Consider the following 20254-nt stretch of genomic DNA (forward strand, 5'->3'; position numbering starts at 1 on the left):
AGTACTTCAAAAGGCTGATATTATATGGTTTATCACACATACTGGCGTATATGTTGCTGGTGGATAAAAGTAAAAACCATGAAATAAAAAAAGAAAGTGCTTGAGGTAAATTAGAAACAGCTGAATCATTACACAGTTTGTTCAACAACCTCATTGTTTACAGACAAATTGATTGCAACACTGCAGTGTGCTGGCAGAGGAAGAAGTCTGCAAAAACAAAAATGGTTTATTGTACTGTGAGTATTGTATTAACATAACACATACATTTTTTAATGTGCAGCCCTTTTTGTCTGCAAACACTCTCTCAGGAACAAGTTTAAGAACTCAGGAACCAGAGAAACCCTGTTCAAGTTTTGGTTCCTGTCGAAAAAAACAGTCCTGGTCCTGAGGTGGGACTTCCCTGCCTGCCAGAATCTATACTCGTAATCCAACATCATATTTCCACAGCAGTAAATTACAAAAGAACAAAACACTGATTGCCAACACTTCCATCTTTCCTCTGGTGTCTCTGCTTGCACAAACGACAAACTACGGCTGTTTTTAATCTGTTACCCGTCTCGTTTGCCAAATCTTGCAGACATGAATGTGCTAAATGGAGTTTCTGGGGCTAGTTAGATCTTGGCACAATCAAAAGGCCTGCCTAATTATCAAATTCAATAATCACAAAATGCATTTTTTATATACTGTATCATAAATATACCAAAATCACAGTTTAATTGTCAATGGATAATTTTGTGCCCCTCATTCTGTGCAGCTGAGTGCATGAACTCAGCACCATAAAAATGTTACTGCCTTGCTGGTCTACAGCTGGGAGGCCACAGCTGCAGCTGCGTGCACACATGGCCTTTAATGCAGAACACAGTAAACTTCCACTTAGTGGAGCATGACAGAGGGGGGAAAAAAGCCAAACTGAAGCTTACATAAGGCTCAGACAAGCAGGAGACAAGAGATACACGGTGTGCAAAAGCCAGTGACTTAAACAGTTGGCCTTTTCTTCACATTTTTTGTATTACGGATTCTTAGGGGAAAAAAACATTCACAATAAAATTATTTGCTGCCTTTTTTCGCGTGCAAAGGTCAAGGACTTCTCCCTCTTCAAAGACAGCTTTGTACCTTTCACTTTGTAGTGGTCCAAAACACACGGGCCAGCACTCATCGCTCACCTCTGGTCCCTTTTCTATTCCCAACCTGTCAGGACACATTCCTCTCTGCCACTTTGATGACTAACTCTAGCTAAGGAGAGGAGCCACTTACCTCTGCTCAAATCTGGTTAGTGGCAAAGATTAGACCAGTTCAGAGAACTCAAATCCTCTTTACAATTATACTGGCCGGGCGGGAGCTGGGAGCTGGCTGGCCTACATCTATGTGTGTGTGTGTGTGTGTGTGTGTGTGTGTGTGTGTGTGTGAGTACGGGAGGAAGACATGACGGGAGGAAGGGGGAGGAGGCTGGCGTGATCTTGTGTTTACCCTCTTCAGCTGCACTACAAAACAGCTAACCAAAGACAGGTGCTGTCAATTCAACAGACTCTTTTGTATCGTGTGCAGAGTTAGGGCCTTTGCACACCTTGTCTGTAGCTTTTGTGTGTGCTTTTTCTACCTTGCACACTGAGTTACATGTTTTATTGCTCTATACTTTGAGGAAATCCGAGGCAAATGTGACGCTACATTTCATTTAAACTGCACTTACGTTATGAGCATCGTCACTGCTGTTGTGCATTTCTGGATAGGCTAATGTAACCTCCTCTTAGTTGTGGAAGATTTTAGGAAAAGTCTGAAGGCTGTTGTGAAACTGCGCCTACTTAGGGCAACAAAAAAAGTTTATCTTGGGTGTGTCGGGTACAATGGACAACCAAGAAAGGACGACAGAGGAGATACTTGCACACCAATGCACCTGTGCTGGACAGCCACAAAAAGGTTTCACAGGCTGAGATCAATTTATCTAGGGACACCTGTGCACAAAAAGAAAGGCGCTCAAAGTGCAAAAAATAATTTAAAAAGTGAATTAAAACAGTGGCAAACCTAGAGCAGAGTTCAAGAAAGTAACATTAATTGCTTCTCTCTTTCTGCCCGCTGTGCAGTTCTGCCCTGTTGCTCTCTCTTGTTATGGATGTTTGTGTCCCTCAAGTTAAACCATATTTTCCAAAAAGCTTCTAGGTCAAACAACTCTTTTGATGGCTGCTAAAAAACGCAGTAAACCTGTAACGACAACTTAAATGATGAACTTCAATTCTGGAGCCAGTCTGAAAATGGGATTGGCACAACGTGAGGTCATTTATTTTTTTAACGTGCAATAATTTCGGACAAAAAACACGGACTAGGTGTGCAAAAGCCTTCAGCCAGTTGTTAATTGTCTGACAGGTAACCTTCACTTAGTTCATGCCACAACAAAAACATATTGTTTTTAATACCTATAAATAACATGACAACATACTATGCTGCAGACAGATGAGCTGATCAAATCATGAAACATGTCCAAGATCATCTTGATTAAAAAGGTATGTCAATGTCAGTAGAGCTAGTTCAGATAAGTACTGCATGAGTTTGCCCTGTTTAGCTTTCATGACACAAACTGTAAACAAAAACAAGACTACAGGATCCTGAAGGTCATTGAGAAAAAGAAACAAACTTCTTTTTTTTTGATAAGGTAGCAACAAAACACTATGTTCTCAAGCCTAAAACAAATCTTTTTTTAGACTGAAGAAATGTCGAAATGAAGTCAAACAAATGTTACATAAAGTGTGCACACACATGTGCAGAAAGACAGCAAAAGAAGGAAGGTTTCCACCGTTGCCACAGAAGCCTGAAGCTAAACACTCGTCTTAGCAGCTTTGCAAAGCAGGTAAAATAACCCTCAAAGGTATAGGTGTGATGTTGCAAAAAAGTGTGTGTTGACAAAACTGTCATTAACACGAATGCTCCTGGTAGTATGTGCAGCTCTCACCTCTTGTCACTGTGACAAATTCCTCCAAACTGACTAATCAATTACTTGGCTACACTGCATGAGAGATAAACAAACTTACCACTTTGTAGGGTTCAGGGAAGAGAGGTGAATTAGCTGGAAAGGCCTCTCCTCCTCCCTGCTGGATTTCTTGATTTCTCCTTTCTCTTTCTTTCATTCGGAGCACATTCCGGTCCTCACGGTTCATGTTGCTAATAAAGCAAACACAACAACAAGAACGAGTCAACATTAAAACACGCCCAGAGGAGACAACAAACAGACGTCTGATCTTGTAGCTTTGCAAAGATGGTTACAAAAACACGCAGTATCATGAAAGTAACACGTTCATGAAAGTAACGCCTGATGAGCCTGGAAGAATTTCCCTAAAACATACTCTTTCTTGGTTTAGAAATGAACGCCAACCAGTATCCAACTACTCAACACAGATCATACAGACAGGCTGCCATCATCTACTCTCTACTTAAGGTCAGTTTTTATGGTAAACCACAACTAGTGAAACCCCACACATCACGATCAGAGGGGAGCACAGAGATGACCTGCAGAGAAAGTAGTCTCTAACAGGCTTAGACTAGTCTAGACAATGCGCAGTAGCCTACTTGTACTGCAAATAATCTGCTTGTACAGATGGTCAATGTAAATGTGTACCCCAACTGAAACTACTAATGGACTTTTTCAGTGTTGACATGCATTTAGAAGTCCGTCAGCTACAATTTGTGTGGTTGTTACCTCACCAAATATATCATTTAAACAGAAATGTTTGGGTTTCTTTTAAGTAGACTGTAAAAGCATCACTAACACCACATGAAAACAACATGAAAGTCTTCTCAGGAACAGCATAAAGGTAAATCAGGCTGTAATTAGGATTAAATAATAACCCGCTACAATTTAACTGCAGCTCAAAGCCACCGGCTCCATAACTGTTAACTAAACACACATATCTGCTCTGACTGTCCTGAGCATAATGTGTGTACTGCAAACATAAAAGCAGAGAGCTATTCGGGGACAGAAAGACCTTATAACTGTACGTATGGATTCACATCGGAGAATTTAACAACACCAAATGTGTACACTGTGTAATGTGTTTCACAAACAGTAAAACTTTCACATACATTTTCTGCTGGATGCCACTTAGAGTATTAAAACATGGGCATTTGGACCAAACAACTGTGTGTCTCTTTTGAAGGAGCAACCAGCCTGAAAAAGAGCACTGAGTCGTTTAACTGAAAGCAACTATGAAGCTTTTAAAACTTGAAACAAGCAAATTATCACTCAGGCGTGTCGCCTCCCGGTTTAAGCCAGCAGCTTCAGGCTCTTCCAATGACAACAATGATTTTAAGACTGTTGACAGAGTGCGATTACACACCAACCACCCGGCCTCCTCCTAGATTATAAACACGGCACACAGGGGCGTTTTCAATCTTTCCTAAGTATGAATGAAAAGATGAAAGGAAGCAGATTGGAAATGGATTTCAGAAAGAAGTAGATAGAAAATAAAAGTACACACAGGGGAGTTGAGCGAGACCTGAAATGTAGACTTCATGTTTGAGACTTTGAGAGTTTCCTGGAGGAATTCCCACTGCTCTTACATGAAAACTGATGAAAACTAATTTTTGGAGACTTAATCTTGCCAGCACTTGAGCAAAACTTCCAAAATGTTCTTTTTAAAAACCTCTAACTGGTTACATCTAAGCTTATCAATCAGTGAGTCTAAACAGTAATTTCCCAACCAACATCTTTACAAAGCCTCTGCCTGTTTTACATCATCAACAACACCCAGCTATGAGTCATTCCTCATAACAGGCTACGTGATTTACACACTATAGCTAGGCTTCATTAAACCAAAGCTCAGGAGGCGACCTAGGCCTCTGTAAACTGTTAGTGACACACCATTAACACCAGTTACATAAGCAGAGGTTGAAAGAAGAAAACATTGTTTGGGGTATCCATCACCAGCCCACTGTTATCATCTCTGGACTTTATTTGACTTACAGCACAGCAAAGACCCAAGTTTAGACTACACATTGTCTAAAACCAAACAGCAGACACTGTCGGAGTAAAAATGAATGATAACAAACTCGCTACAAGTGAATGGGCCGCTGATCTCCTTGAACAGACAACAAGTGTCTACCACACACAGCTAATGGAGCGGAAGATTTACTCCAGCCACATCCTAGTAAATTCTGCTTGATGTTTGTTATTTTGCCTGCTCTGACACCCAGCTGACGAGTATCATTTGAAGGTCTTTCATGCTATAAATGTTGTCTTTGGTTTGAAAAAAACACAGTTTCATGCCCTGGAAATGTCTGACTTGCTCTGCTGGTAAGACAATTCAACAAAATGATTATGTACTAAGGGTGCTTTTAGTATGCTGGCACTATGTGTATGTAAATGAGCCTGTCGATGTCAGTTTTGGAGAGGGGCTGAATGTGTGAATGGCCCACTGTTAGCACTGTGCTAAATGGTCAAACGCCCCAGGCACAGAATCCTTTGTAAACACTGCTCATGCCCATTCTGCCCAAACTAATTGACCCAATCTGTTTGTTTTTATTTGCAGAACAGGGGGTTACACCCTCTCATACTGTAGCACAGCACTTAAGGAAAACAGGACAGGATTCTTAAGTGTCTGTTATTGGTTTAAACAATACTAATGCATAAATGCTCGCATTTAAGCTCCTACCAGCCGGCAGTCTGTTTTGCTTTTGTGCCTTTGCAAATGCAGAATACCATTAAGTATTTTAAAAGAATCTGTCTTGGTTCTGTCTCCCATGTTGCTTTTCAAAGATCACTCTGGCCCCCTTTATAGAGAGAAAACAGCCACAGTGTGCTTTTGGTTTTGAATAAATAAATAACTACGCCAGGTAACGAAACGGAAGAAAGAATATGGAGAAACTTGGCGACACAATGTGACCGTGTGAATTTGGATTAAGCCTCTGAGCGCAACCTGTTTTTAAGTTGGCCTTAGACCAGCTTCAAAACTCAAAGTAGGTTATATGGGGAAGCCAACTAAAACCAGTTCAACAATGCCTTACTGTAAATATTGCAAAAATGCTTTAAGAAAAGTTTTCCTATTAATTAGGTGTAAAACCAAAACTGAAAGAGCTCTTGTTTGTAGGAAATCACATGACTTTGAGGACAAGTAAACATGAATAGTCCTATAGAGAGCAAACTTTTCTGAATTATCAAATGTGTGGACGAACTGAATCACAAACTCTCAAAGAAACTTTTCATTTTAACTTATTAAATATTGCAAACTTTGCACCAACTTCACTTGTGTCTGGATCACAGGCTTCCCACATGTTGCCTCACTTATGCAGTGTTTACAATATGGTGGACGGAAGCTACTGTTTGCTAAGCATGGCTTAAAATCACAAAAGACAGCATGGACACATAAAAAAAACCACCCCTTCGCAAAAATAACCATATGCAACAGAGATAGTGTCAAACATGACAGGGCAACCACTGCAGCATGGTGACGAGGATATCCTTAATCATACGCCTCATTCCATTTACTCGGAAGTTGGATGTTGGAGCTGGGAATGATGTTACATTTGAGTTGATCGCATTCCAGTAACACAAGCCAGAAAACCAAAATGATGTGTGCAATACAAGTTCAAGCCAGGTTAGCTATAGTTAGCAATCCAGTTGATAAAAATGCATTAGGCTGTATTTTGCATGTTCAAAACACAGTATCAACACATCCACAGATTGACTGACTGTTTCAGTTAGACAAAAACAAGACTTTTAAGTACTTATAAACAGTATATTATTACAGCTTTCAATACTGTTGATGCGCAGAGCAGTCTTTTTTTTGATTTCGGGGTTGGGGTTGGTGAGGTTCTTCCGACTTTCGGAGTCGAAATCCAACTTCCGCTGGCGTTTCACTTAAAAATTGCAACTGGAAACTCAGAAATTCAGACTTCCCAGTACAAATTGAATGCACCTGTGGTCGTAATGCTCCAGAATTAGTTATTGCCAGAAAAACACGACATTTTTGTATCAGTTTCATATCAAATATCTTCTTTTTTTTAAGCCATGTATTGGGGGGATTTCCGTCCCTGGTAAAGGGAGCACGACTGAGCATATTTCTTGTGTATTTCCTGGGCATTAACAAAGATTGCAGGCTGTATAAATAAAACATGATGCAATACCCACAAAATCAGCTGCCATTTAACCTGTGGCCTTCTGGGAAACCACATACTTTTGCCTTAACCTTGCATTAGCCCATTTTGGGAACCACCCAAAACAAGCAATGTAATTTATTTTATACTTGTTTCAAGAGCAAATGATTGGAGCCGCAGATCATAAACAAGCCTTGTTTTAAAGTTTTGGTCGAGTCTGCACTCAAGGCCCAAGCCTTATGTAGCTGGTCAGTTGCCAATATAGCAAGGTAGGCAATGAAGATTGTTTCAAAACAAGAAAAAGTTTGTCAGAGCAAATCACTTGTTACAGAACATTTTTAAATGACATTAATTATCAGAGAGTGGTGGCCAGCCATGTCTATTGTAATCATTCAACAGTGTGCCAGACTGAAAAGGTCAAAGTCTGCAGAGTTGAAAAGGCAGTTCACTCTGTACCTAAATTAATCAGCTCATCTGTCTCTTTCTAATTCACAACATAACAGCCAGGCCACGTCTTTAACACGATCCTCAAAAAAAGGGAAGAACTGATGGTCATCTGAGCACCATGAACACAGGACTGGGCTTCAGTGAGACAGCCAATATGGGAAGACCATCCAGAAACATTTTAGCAGGACTTGTACAACATAGTGAAAATGAGGTAAAGTGCTTTAGTCTTTACAGACACCAAGAGAAATGAGTAAAGCAGCCAACTAGCCATGCATTTCTTACCCTGACTGAGAGGCCATGGCCCCAACCACTGAAACATTGGAAGGAGGAGGGAGGAGGATTCAAAGGATCTCCCAGGGATTCAGAAGTATTCTCGTTATGGCTTGTCAGCCTAAATTTCTACGCCAACCTCCTCCAGCGAAGACACCCTGGCCCTTTTTTCCCTCTAAATGTTATCTGTGGGCGTCCAGCTGGGAGAGTGTAACTACAGTTTCTTTACTCGACTCGAAAGGTACAGTGTATTTCCTTGGAGTGGTGACAAATCTGACTTAGGGAGGGGAGGTGACTGCTCGTTCTCGGCATATACCACGTCGGCAAGCAGCAGGGGGAAGTCACATGCTAGGTGAAGTCTGAGGGGAGCTGCAGCTTTTGTTTCTGTTTGTGTGGTGTTTAGAGGTTAAAGCACGAGTGGGGAACAAGAGAGGTGAACAGAGGCTGGGGGTGGGTGAGTGTGTAAATGTTAAGAGCGAGTGTGAGAGAGAAAAATGGGATGAATAAAAAGAGTGATTTGGCAAGTCTGCTGTCCACAAGAGTGTGAGACAGTCCTGGTGGTGCCTCTTGTTTTAAATGCAAACAGCGCTGTGTGGGCCAATTTTAATCTTCAGCTATGAGGAAAAACTGCCCAGCAAGGGGTAGAGTGATCTTTTAATCGCAGTAAATTAAGCATATGAGCTATCTAAAGGAGGCACTTACGCAGGCACAATGCTCAAAGCAACATCAAAGCATAGTGATGAGGCACCATTTGTAAAGACTGCCAAAACACTTAAATACATCTCAGCATCTCTAACAATTAATCAGACTAATTATACCTTGAAGTATTAGGCTGAATCAAAGAAGAGAGGTGAGCAAAGAGGTAGAAAAGTTTATTATTACAGCGTAAAACTCAAAATTGAAGGTAGAAAAACAGAAGTTCACAAAACACTAGGTTGTTCAGAAGAGAGGATGAATACAAAAGAAATAAATTAGCCTTATTAATTTACAAAACACAGGCGCATTAGGGAGGACATCTACAGGGAGGAGGACAGCACTAAGGGAGCAGCGAGAGGGGCCCATAATCTCCCCTCTCTGCCTGAATGGAACGGTCCACCTCGTCCCATAAAAGGAGATGTTATTTTACACCACAGGGCCTCTCCTCCATGTGATGTCACTGCCCTCAGCAAGGCACAGCCAATCGGGAGCCATCTTTCCGTCAACAACCTCCCTCCCTCCCCCACTATGCCCCGAGCACAGGGCAGAGCACCCGAGCGGCCCGTTAAAGAGACAGTGCAGTTTCCGGCACATGAGAGTTGTAATTAATGCGAGGTGTTTTCATCAGCGATAGAAAATGATGACACATGCTGACAAATGTGTTGTCATGACATGTCACAAGGGTTTCTTTTTTTTTTAATTTAAATGTAGAAGAAAAAACTGGCAGCATCATGCCATTTCACTTCTGGTATCTCTCTGCCAGCTTCCTGTTAATGTTTAGGGTTGATTTAAAGATTTGATTACTTCTGAAGAACACTTGGATCTGGCTCCCTGATATATTATAGATAACCAGTACACAGATCCTTTGGCAGGCCCCCCTTTAAAAGATGTCTATAGCTAATCATCTTTTATACTGCACCTGAAACTCTTAAAAAGATTGTTCCAATATTTATTTAGCACAGTTTAAAGTGGTCACTGTTTTTCTGTAGTCTGTTTAGTTTGGCTACTTCTTATGTAATATATATAATATCTATTGCATGTCTCTCAGTCTGCTGTTCATCCTGAAATTTCCACATTTTCCTTTTTCACTTATTTTTTCAGCATTTCTGCTTTATTTGACAGCATTCAGCATTTCTGCTTTATTTGGCAGCATTCAAACCCTGGCTGCTGCCATAAAGACTCAGCTTTAAGCCTTGTCCACCAAGCAGTGCAGTTCAGATCAGTTTGGTACACATAAGAAAGGTTACTTTTTCATTTACGTTCTGTCACAACCGTCCTCATTTTTTTGCCAGCCCTCTGTTGAGGTACCTAGCACACTAAAACAGTACTAATAGGTGGATCTAGAAACACTGCAGTCTGTTAACTGGTCAGCAGAGAACCATCACTCTTGCTCAGAGCTGAGTTCTGGCTGGTTTTGAAAGTTGTGTAACCACCGTTCATACCCTGGCCATTTTTTCATACATTTAGTAAACTATAACTGTACAATAAACAGATATTTTGGCACCTCTAGCAGCAGCTATAGACTAAGGAAAAATAATTTAATTTACTATGGCGACTGCCAGCAGCTACTGGCGACTTATAAGGTGGAACGTTTACTTGTAATGTTACTCAATGCATGAATACATAGCATGAATTAATCAACATACCCTAAATATAAATATGACACATTTGACTGTCTTGAATGACACACGCTTCAATGATGACTGGATCTTTAAGAGTTTAGAAAATGTATATGGATTTCAACCAGCAAATTCTAATCCTCACATGAAGAAAAAAAACATGGTGTTGTGTAGTTCTGGTGCGCCCCAGCAATACTAAACCCCTGCTCTTGCTTGACAAGGACTCAATGCACAAACCTGCTATTTTTAAATATCCCATCAAGAGGGACTGTCACTCCAGCCTGTTCTTTCTTGTTCTAAAAATGTTGGCGTGTATCAAGGACGTTCCTCTGTGTCACCAGTAATGAGGAAATACAGTGAAAGCTGGACGGAGCAGTGACAACAACCCTGCCTTCATGTAGGAGTTCTGTTTGTGGTGGAAACGCTTAACAGATTTAGACTAGGGTCTGGGTACGTCCTTTAAATGGTATATGTCAGCTATCAGGATGCCCCCCTTTTCACATTTTAAAGTTTCTCCTTGTTCAAATCAAAGCTCGAAGGATGGGGCTAGTTGTACATTTTATGTCGCATGTGCATACAAAATACTTGCCTATGCCCCCTTCACCTTTAAACCTCTTTTTTAGATGTTACTTTAAAGTCTCTGATAACATCACATGTTCTCATGTAGTTCTCACCTTAATATCTTCTGTCTCTCTTACATTTGCAGTAAATTATGAATGTTGTATTTTATTTGATCATTAAGGATTTTTGTTGCAATAACTTACTTAATAAAGTCAATCATAAAGAATATTACAGTTTCCCAAAACATCTGTTCCACTTTGGGGAACACGCATAATGATTCTGTCTGGACATTTTCTTATCTTTATGATGTGCTGTTTAATTTGGTGTCACTGACGGGATAATGCAAAGTGAGTATGAGAAAAACAATCCAGAAGACTCAGTCCTGAAATAAATGGTGAAATCCAGACGTGGGAAACTCCCTTTGACTCAGTTTACAATCACTTTATTGTGACATTTTGAAATGCGCTGCGTGTCTGCAGACATGTTGTCTACGGAAACTTTGCTGGTGCACAGAACTGAGAAGGGCTGCTGTCTTTATGATCTCATGTTTTTGGATTTACTATACTTTTTGAATAATATCAAGTTAATACTGAATCTAAAACCACCTTTTCATAATCTCTATCTCTCTCTTTAAATTCATTGTTGTGTGGAGTAGTCAGTTTTTTTAAGCACATCAATTAAATATGCCATTTATTTTATAAATAGAAGCAGGCTACTACCCTTGGTCGATTCAATCAATAAGAAATCACATTATGTAGAAACTGCAACTCAGCACCTACAGAACAATGTCATACCACCAAACTAGTGTAGAGTCTACAATCTTAATACTACGATAATCAAATAAAGGCCAGATTTTAAGTTAAAAAAGTGAACGTAACAACACAAAGTTGTTCTCATGTGAATCTTGGGTGTTAAAAATAAATACAGCATTATGTTTAGTCAATGTTTTCATACAACACCCCTTCAAAACTGCTACAGATCATTTCCTTCATCATCCATCCACAAGCGGTTTACAAAGGGAATTTCAAAATGCATCTGAACAACAAGTTCTCAGTAATGGGTACAGATGAGCGGTCAGTGCCACCTCCCCTGGTGCTTTTGAAGCAAACCTGCTGACAGCAGGCATTCCAGAGGGAGTGTCCATTCAAATGCTGCAAACCTGCCTCATATAAGCAGCTGTTTGGGGGCGAGTGCTGTCAAGACTCCATGCTGCTACGATGTGATCTCTATCAGAAATGGCCAGAAAAATTAAAAATAAAGATTTCTGACAATGCAGAGACTATAAATATAGAATAATTGGACACCATACTGTTTGCTGAGAATAAAAGAAAATGGTGATATCTGTTAGCTGTTTTGATGTCACACTCACTAGTTTGACATCTCTGTTTAGGCCTATTCTTACAACTATTAGTAAACAGAAAAGTACAACTGTACACCAATCCAAGTGTCTCTCTTTCACACTTAAGCTTAACTGCCTTGTTAACTCATTGTAAAACTGCTTATTTCAAACTCAACAGAAACAACAAGGAAAAAACTCTCAGAAACCATCTTAGTCTTGCACATCCTCTATTTAGTCAGCCCACTGTTCCAACAATCACCAGCTCTGGTTTGGTTGAAATAAATCCTTAATTCACCAAGTAAAATACGCTGCGATACATTCATCCATGTGGCCTCTGTCTGCCTCTCGGCTGTCCGCTGAGCAGTGGCACTAAGTCTTTCTTTGGAGGCAGCTACGGTAACATTACATCATGTTTCAACAAACATGCTACCAATGGCAAGAAAAGAAACAGCGAAATAACAGTTTCCATATTTTAAAAGTAACTGACTGCTGATTTTAAAGCGTATTACTACAGTGCTAGTTTGGTCGTTCGTACAAAACATCCCCTCAGTGAGCCTGGGACTTGCTGGAATACGGAAGTAAGCCCACTACAACTACAGACTGTTTAAAAAGATGGATGACACATCTCAACTCACTCCGACTGAACAAAAAAATGAAGCTAAAACATCCTGGATAGAGCTGCTGCCATCTTGCGATGGTGAAATCATTTGGAGCCAGAGTCTGCGCAGTAGCTATTTCTGAGTTCCTGCCCATAGACATATCCAATCAATCGCAACCAGCACCATTGATAGTGAGCATATCGACTGGCACACACAGCTGTCAACCGTGACCTCAGTCTGCCTCTTTTTCCACATTAAATTACTTGCTATAACCAAACTTATCAGAGGGGGTTTATGCCATGCTGCAGCCAACCAGCAGGGTGCCATCAAGATGTTTTGGCTTCACTTTTGGGGAGCTGTCATGTCGTCAATCTTTATAGTTTATGGCTACAACTGTTGCAATGCAAATGGCTGCCGCTCTAACCATGCTGCTACATTGACTTGAATGGGAATGTCCATTCTACTCTCATTCTATCTCAACAGCAGTAACTTTAAATCAACACTTTAACAATCGAATAACTTTCCTCTTGGAAAAACACAAATGGTAGTATACAGTAGATTTCGTTCAAGTGCAAAGACCTATTCCTCTATCAGTATGGCACACACTCTCATGGTCACAATAGGGGTAAATAATGAATGAGTCTAATTTTCTGAGCACCTTTTATGTCAAAGTATTTAGCTGATGATGTTTGAGGAAGACGATGTCAAAATTAGGATTAAGCATTCAGAGTTCTTTAGTTCGTGCTTCAGTAAAAACCTTTCAGTATTTCTATTTGGCTTGCATTTCAGCTTTAATTACCATATCAAAACAAGTCTCTGAGACTTGATTGGCATGTTCTCTAAACAACTGCTTATATCCTTTCATTCAGGCAGGTTTGAAGCATTTGAACTGACTCACTGCCTGGAATGCCTCCACTCAGCAGGCGTACATTATCTGAATCAGAGGGAGCTGGTAGCATTTACCAATAAGAGCCAAGTGCTGTGACTGTTTTGCATTTGAGAACTAATTAATAATACATTAATTTAGGAGCGCTTTTAGATTTCACATCCAGTTAACCTGTTTACTGAGAAGCGAAGTATTATTTACCATGAGCACAACACACTCTGAAGCTCAATGTGTGTTTTGAAAATGGCCCAAATGCCTCTAGGACAGTGACGTCTTCATGCCAAGACCATAAAATCAAATGAAAAAAAAAACAAACAACCAGAAGCATAATTTCAACAGGAACTTTCCCAAAGCTTTCAGGCTGACATTGACATATTAACTAGATAAGGCACAACGGGATGTAACAAGCATCAACACAGTGTAATAATCTGTGGTAAATTAGCCTCAACAGCACACAGAGCTAAACTGTGACCACTTGGAAAGTTCATGTGGATTATGAATTGAAAAATAAATGAGCAGACGAGCTCAGTAAGAAAACACACTCGCTCACACCTTTGACACAAAGACCACAATGTTCAGGGTACTTTTTGGCCACACTGTGGAACATGACACACAACCTTTATTATCTCGGCAGCGCTTTCAAAGAGCCTGCGTCATTCGAGCTCGTCAGTGTCCACACCAAGCCTGTCGAGAGGCATTTACTTATTTTTGCATGACCCTCATCACCTGTATCTGAATTACTGTAAGACTTAACAATTTACAATCACTCTCCTGGCTTTGAGCCAATATTGATTTAGCATACCATAGTGTATGATGCAACTACAGTTCAAACTCAGCATGTTTCAGTATGTACAGTACACTGAGATTAAGTGTGCTTTTACAATCTTGGGCAGCTCCCTCCTGAAACTGAAAATGTTTGCCTGTTAGATCCTTACAGTGAAGAGTGAAATCATCCAGACTTGAGTAAAATAAGTCTTACGAGCACATGTAAGGCACAAAAGATAATGAATTCTTAGTACAAAAGTGATTATGAGAATATACTGATATGTCACACAATTGTAACTAAAGCTTTTTAATACAAAATCATTATAGTTTGTTGGGCTATTTGTTTAAATAATAACAGTAGGAAGCACTTTTGTGAATGTGTGAAAGATATCTCATTAACTTCGATTATATTGCAAAGATGGGCCACGTCAACTGTTTACATAAAAGCTTTTGTGCGAACATGCTTTTAATAATTCACTGACTATTGCTCACTAATGTAATGTAATGCAAAGACACACAACACTTGGTATATGACACCCATCTTGGCTTGGTCGTGCAGATTAACCCTCAACTTTGTGGCATCTTTTAGCTTGAAGCCATTAATGCACACATCCATGAAATGCTCCACTTAACAGGAGCTGTGTGTAGGATTTAGTGGCATCTAGTGATGAGGACTGCAGATTGCGACCAGATGAAACTTCTCATGTGTGGTAGGATTCCCTAAATGTGCATTATTCGGAAGGTTTTTACCGGGAGCTGAATTATCCACAGAGTTCTCTTGCTCTCCAAAACAAATGGACCCGGTGATTTAAACCAGTAAAAATACAGAATACAGTAGTTTCACTTTAAAAATCTGTGTTTTTCCAACATTGTTTGGTTCGTGAAGGAGGGGTTGCTACCTACAGTGGCTGAGCGAAAACATGAAAAAGCCCTATCTAGAGCCAGTGTTAAGTTTGTTCTTCCTGGGCTACTGTAGAAACATGGTGGTGCAACGTGGTCGACTACGTAGACGAGGATCCGCTCCCTATGTGTATATATAAATGTCGCATTCTAAGGTCACAAAAACACAACGATTCTTATTTACAGGTGATTACACACGAAAGAAAACATACTTTATTTCATTATATTCCATTTCTGTCAATATATCCCTGTAAATCCTACACACTGGAACTTTAACTTTTCCTTAATCAGAAAATTACAAAACCCTACTAAGACATGACACTGAATGCATCATGCATTTTAAACATGCAGTCATTCCTATTAATCACTCGTGATAACAAGAAAAGCTAAAAATAACCCCAACCTTATTGAGGAGTCATACGGATTTCTGAGCTGTGTAATAGTTTTCCGTACATCAGTCACAATCTTATTCCTCAGAGAGCAGTCCAGGCTAAATTTGACACTGGGATATCTGCTGGTCTTCAAATAGAAACACGCTAACCTATAGCTTACTACTCTGTACCTCTAAATAAACCTTCACACTCACCCGAGCATGCACTTTGATACACGATGGGTGAAAGAGGAGACGAGTTGATGAAAAATTAAATTGTGTGATTCATAATTTGGGTATTTGCCATGCAGGTGTCTTTGCAGAAGCTTGAATAACTTATTACAAAAGTTTTATCTGTGTATAACATAAATCAATACTTGCTGCGCTTCTCATTTTACTCTTTTGGATCCATCTCACTAACTGGAATTTTGACTGTTTATGTTACTGATCCATTTGTTATTGCCTGCAAAGCACTTACCCTGCTGTGAAAAACTCTATGCCAATGAATTTCATTGCGTTTTATTGGAAGTATTACTGGCGCACTGGTCTAATAACGTTCTCATTTCCAGACCGATATTAAAGCGCAGTATCTCGCACCACGGATGTGTGCCAGATCTGTGAAATGAAATGGCCTTAATGAGCTTCACCTCCACCGGACTATATGGCCACATGAGAGCTTAACTCACATCCTAGAGAACAAAAGCCGAAGAACAGATGCATGAGGTCAGGACACAGTGAGTAGCATATTTTTCTGCTGTGTGAGCAACAGTACAGAGGGATAAAAAAAGAGCTGCTGATGTCTGATTAGATTCGGGCTAATTAAACTGGCAGACTCTGGGAGAGCCTTCAAACAACTTACTTTCGACAAGCTTCTCTTTATAAAGGAAATAAGATTTGATTATAAACGTACAGGCCTCAGCTAAAGACACAATTAGCTCTTATTTTAGGTAGGGTTAAAGACAAGAACTTCTAAGATGCAGACGTATCTGTACAATAAACAAACACAGATCATTGCTTTAACCCCTTTTCGATTTCGATAATCAAAAAGGGAGATAAAGGTGATGAAGATAAAATAAAGCACTATTGTAAATCATGTGGTCCATTCAGACAAGGACTACTCCATTTTGAGTGGGTATCCTGACAATCTTGCACAATTACTTGTTGTCGTCTAGTAGTCTGGAGCTATGTATTGCTCATTTTCCAACTATTCAGCCTGGAAAACCACACCGTAGTACTACCGCAACGTACAATAGATGTGTCAAAGCCAAAGAAAACATGCACTCACTCCTCTCTGTCTGGAATGGACAAACAAGTCACCATAACATTTAAACAGAACATGTGTATGTGCCCTTTGCTTGGCTACAGAGGAAACGGTTATACTGAAGCCACAGAGCAAAACCTAAACAGGAAGTGAAGAGGATTTCACAGCGAGCTGCGTCACGGGGAGCACAAGACGAGAGAAAAAAATCTTTATCGGCCATAACATGCCGACCATGTTTACATGGACTGCAGTAGTTAGAATGTGGACTTTTATTACGAACAATAAAACAGAATTTCGATTAGGTTGATACTTTGGTTGCCTAAAAGAGCTGATTTGTTCATTTCGCTGCGATTTAACAGTACTTGCACTGCGAGTCACCTAATTTTAAAGGCAACAAATGTCTCATGTGGTGATTCTTTACCAACCCTAATCCTAACTACGACGCTCTGTCGTTTTGCAGTCTATTGCTTTTACCTTGTCTCTCTATATGCAGCATGCAACATGAACTCTTACTTTAACAGTTTACATAACATCTTGTATTTGAAACTTACCTTTCGTTAATCCATATCTAGGTAAGTATTTATCAAATGTTTATGTGGATATTGATCTTTATCATATCATCCAGCCCTTCTCCATAGCCTGATAATCACCAAAACAACTCCTACCACATCAACATCAGTTTCAGTTACAGTTTCGGACATACTGCTACCATGTTACACACTTCAGGCAAGTTCAGCAAAGGCATCGAACAGTTGGATTGCCATCTGTGCCACAAAATGTTGTAAAAATCTCCAACTGAGAGGCATACTATAGTTCAGTTAAGCTGTTTACTCGTGCTTTAATATTGCAAGTTGGAATACTCAACGTCTTTTACAGCCATTACGCTTAAAGATGAGCCGCTTACATCCATTAGTGTATTAAAAAAAACACATAATACTTTGACATTTCTTTTAGAGAGTAATTCCTTAATCTGGCCAGTTTGTCACTGTCTAAAGAATAAAGTCCACATTAAAATAGACTCACATTTCCATGCACAGTTTACTTCCTACACAACTGTTTACTTGTTTACAACCCAACCTTCGATCTACCACCTGACTGCAGATGTTGTGCCAGCTCACAGCTACCTGCCATAAATGGGTTCATGACCTTAGGCCTCCCCCCACCCATGGCTTGTCAACCAAGATAAACAAGTTGACTGCGACCTCCTCGTCTCTATGTGCCAAGCACACCCTGCTTGATATAAACATGTAGCAGTGATATTCCTAATCCTAATTGTTGGTTAGTTACTTAACTGTGGACCTGTGATGCATTTTCTGGCCCTTCCCCCAAATGTGGCACGTAAAATGGCTTCCTGGAAAAGCAAATCAGCTGTCTTTCTGCTAGACCACAGCTAGACACAAAAGCTGTTTAATGCTTTCCTATTTAACAGTACTTTAGAGTTATTATGATTTTGACTGAGGAGTGGCACTGAGAGTGATTTGACATAATAAATGCAGGATACCAATGCGAGGAGGCTACAGGGCAACAAACCAAAAGTTTCTGCTAGTCACTGTGAGAAAACCGACAAATGTTTTGGGCCTAGGATTAGTTAAATTGTCCGGTTTACAGCAGAAAAACTGCATTCAAGTAAAACATTTGCTGCTTGTATTTGGATTGTTCAGCTTTAAGAGTTCATCTGGAGTTTAATCCACGAAGCTGAGGTGGATATCAGATATTTGCACGATAAACAAACTATGAGCAGCTTCTGTTTATCGTCTGCACACAACAATTATCAAATAATTGCCTCCGTGTCGATAACACATGCTACTATTAGTTAGCAAACTTAGGCGTGTTAGGTATGTCAGCCACGGCTAAAACACAGAAAACACAAACATCAGACGTCATGACCTGTTAGCCAACATTACATGAACAAAAACATGATCGCTATAACTACGATGTCTGTCATACTTTTCGATAACTGGTGGCCAGCGACGAATGAAAGTGAAATTTTGCGTCATCATCATATCAGCAATCAACGTTTGCCGAAATGAGAACTAAAAAGTAGCTACAATGTCTGCCCGTTCAGCAAGAAGCTAACACGCTACCTACAGGACTACCTGCATCTTTGCGTTAGCATAACGTTAGCTAGCCAAGTATGCTAGTACCGTTTGGAGGCTAGGCTAGCGGCTAGCTACGAAACCATTGAAATTTTCTGCGGAAATTTAAATTAACACTCTCTCAAAATGACAGATAAGCACTAATAACAGTTGATAAACAAACTGCGTCTTTTGTGGTATGCACCATCCTTACCTCTTGTCTTCTTTTTAGGCCCAAACCATTCTAGCTATTGGAAAGCTCTTTTCTCTTTGTCTTTTCCACTTCCAGTTACACGCAAAATGGACTCAGCAAAACGCTGTAACAGCTAAAATACTAAAACCGAATGGATGGTGTCCATCTTCTCCCTAAAACGCAACTGCGCGTCGAGCGGAAAACAAAGTAAAATCATTTTGTCTGACGTTCATTTAATTATTCCTGAACATAAGTGACTGATAGGTAAGGCTGCTAGCTAAGTTAAGTAGCCAGCAGGTACCACAGACAGGACTGGATGCATGGATGGCAGCAAGCGGTGCTGCCTTCAAGTACTGTCGGAAATATCATAAACAGACTACCTAACCAAGTAAACACAATGGGGAAGTTTTTTGTAAACGTGACAGGGAAATAAGTAATTTGAGCAATGGGGCATTAAAAATACCACTGACTGTAGCTTTTAGGTGGTATATACAACTTGAGAGAAATTCTGAGCATTACAGCGGACATGTTGTCAGCTTACCGGATGCCAGAATCGCCGATGAGGTAGTTGAGTCAAATCCATTGAACCTTTAAATTGTCCCTGTGCGGTTTAACTGTGTATTTGTTTCACAGCAACACCACGGACATTAAGGGTAGTGGTAATTCCCACACACAAGAATGCGACATTTGGTGTGACGCACAGGTTGCTCATACTTGACGGTCAGCACGGAAATCACGGAGCGTCTCATTGTTCCCTATCTAATTTTAAATATGCAACTAGACTACTAAATTCAGTTGTCACACGTGTTTCGGCAAAAAATAAAATAAAATAAAATTGTCTGTAAATTACAGTTGCACATATGATAATGTATTTTCCACCAGCCCATTTCTCCATTAATGGCAACTTTGTGGTGCTTGATTCCTGCCATCCACTTAAGATCTTTTTATGCTTTAATGTGCAACAACACATATTTATTAGTTGATTAATTTGATTAGCCTGTGCTACTTTAAATTAATTTCCTCAATGGAAGCAATCAATAACTATACTCCAAAAGACTAGCAGTGTTTGATCAAGCAGCTTATCTCCATAATTTCAAGACCCCTTTGCATTAAAAAAAAAGTTGCACTTTAAATTAGGCGAGCTGCACACATGCAACACATATTTTGATGACTAAGCTGTGGAACTATGTACAGTT

The 20254-nt window shown here is 40.0% G+C and overlaps 1 protein-coding gene across 4 annotated transcripts in view; it reads right to left on the reverse strand.

The window, feature by feature from the left end:
- The window catches only part of aff4 (AF4/FMR2 family, member 4), a 34103-nt gene extending 14708 nt beyond the window's left edge, over positions 1–19395 (reverse strand). Inside the window, exons 1-2 of one of the 4 annotated variants that reach the window (XM_050041120.1) lie at positions 19080–19395; positions 3021–3150 (exon numbers count right to left, since the gene is read on the reverse strand). In XM_050041120.1, the coding sequence (XP_049897077.1) occupies positions 3021–3146 (126 nt within the window). In that variant the 5' untranslated portion in view covers positions 3147–3150; positions 19080–19395. Of the gene's footprint in view, positions 1–3020; positions 3151–7806; positions 8063–19079 lie in introns of those variants that run through there. The other 3 variants (XM_050041119.1, XM_050041122.1, XM_050041121.1) reach the window with 3 other exon arrangements.
- Between the last annotated feature and the right edge of the window lie 859 nt (positions 19396–20254).

This window comes from Epinephelus moara, chromosome 3, assembly GCF_006386435.1.
Source record: "Epinephelus moara isolate mb chromosome 3, YSFRI_EMoa_1.0, whole genome shotgun sequence".
NCBI classification, from domain to species: domain Eukaryota; kingdom Metazoa; phylum Chordata; class Actinopteri; order Perciformes; family Serranidae; genus Epinephelus; species Epinephelus moara.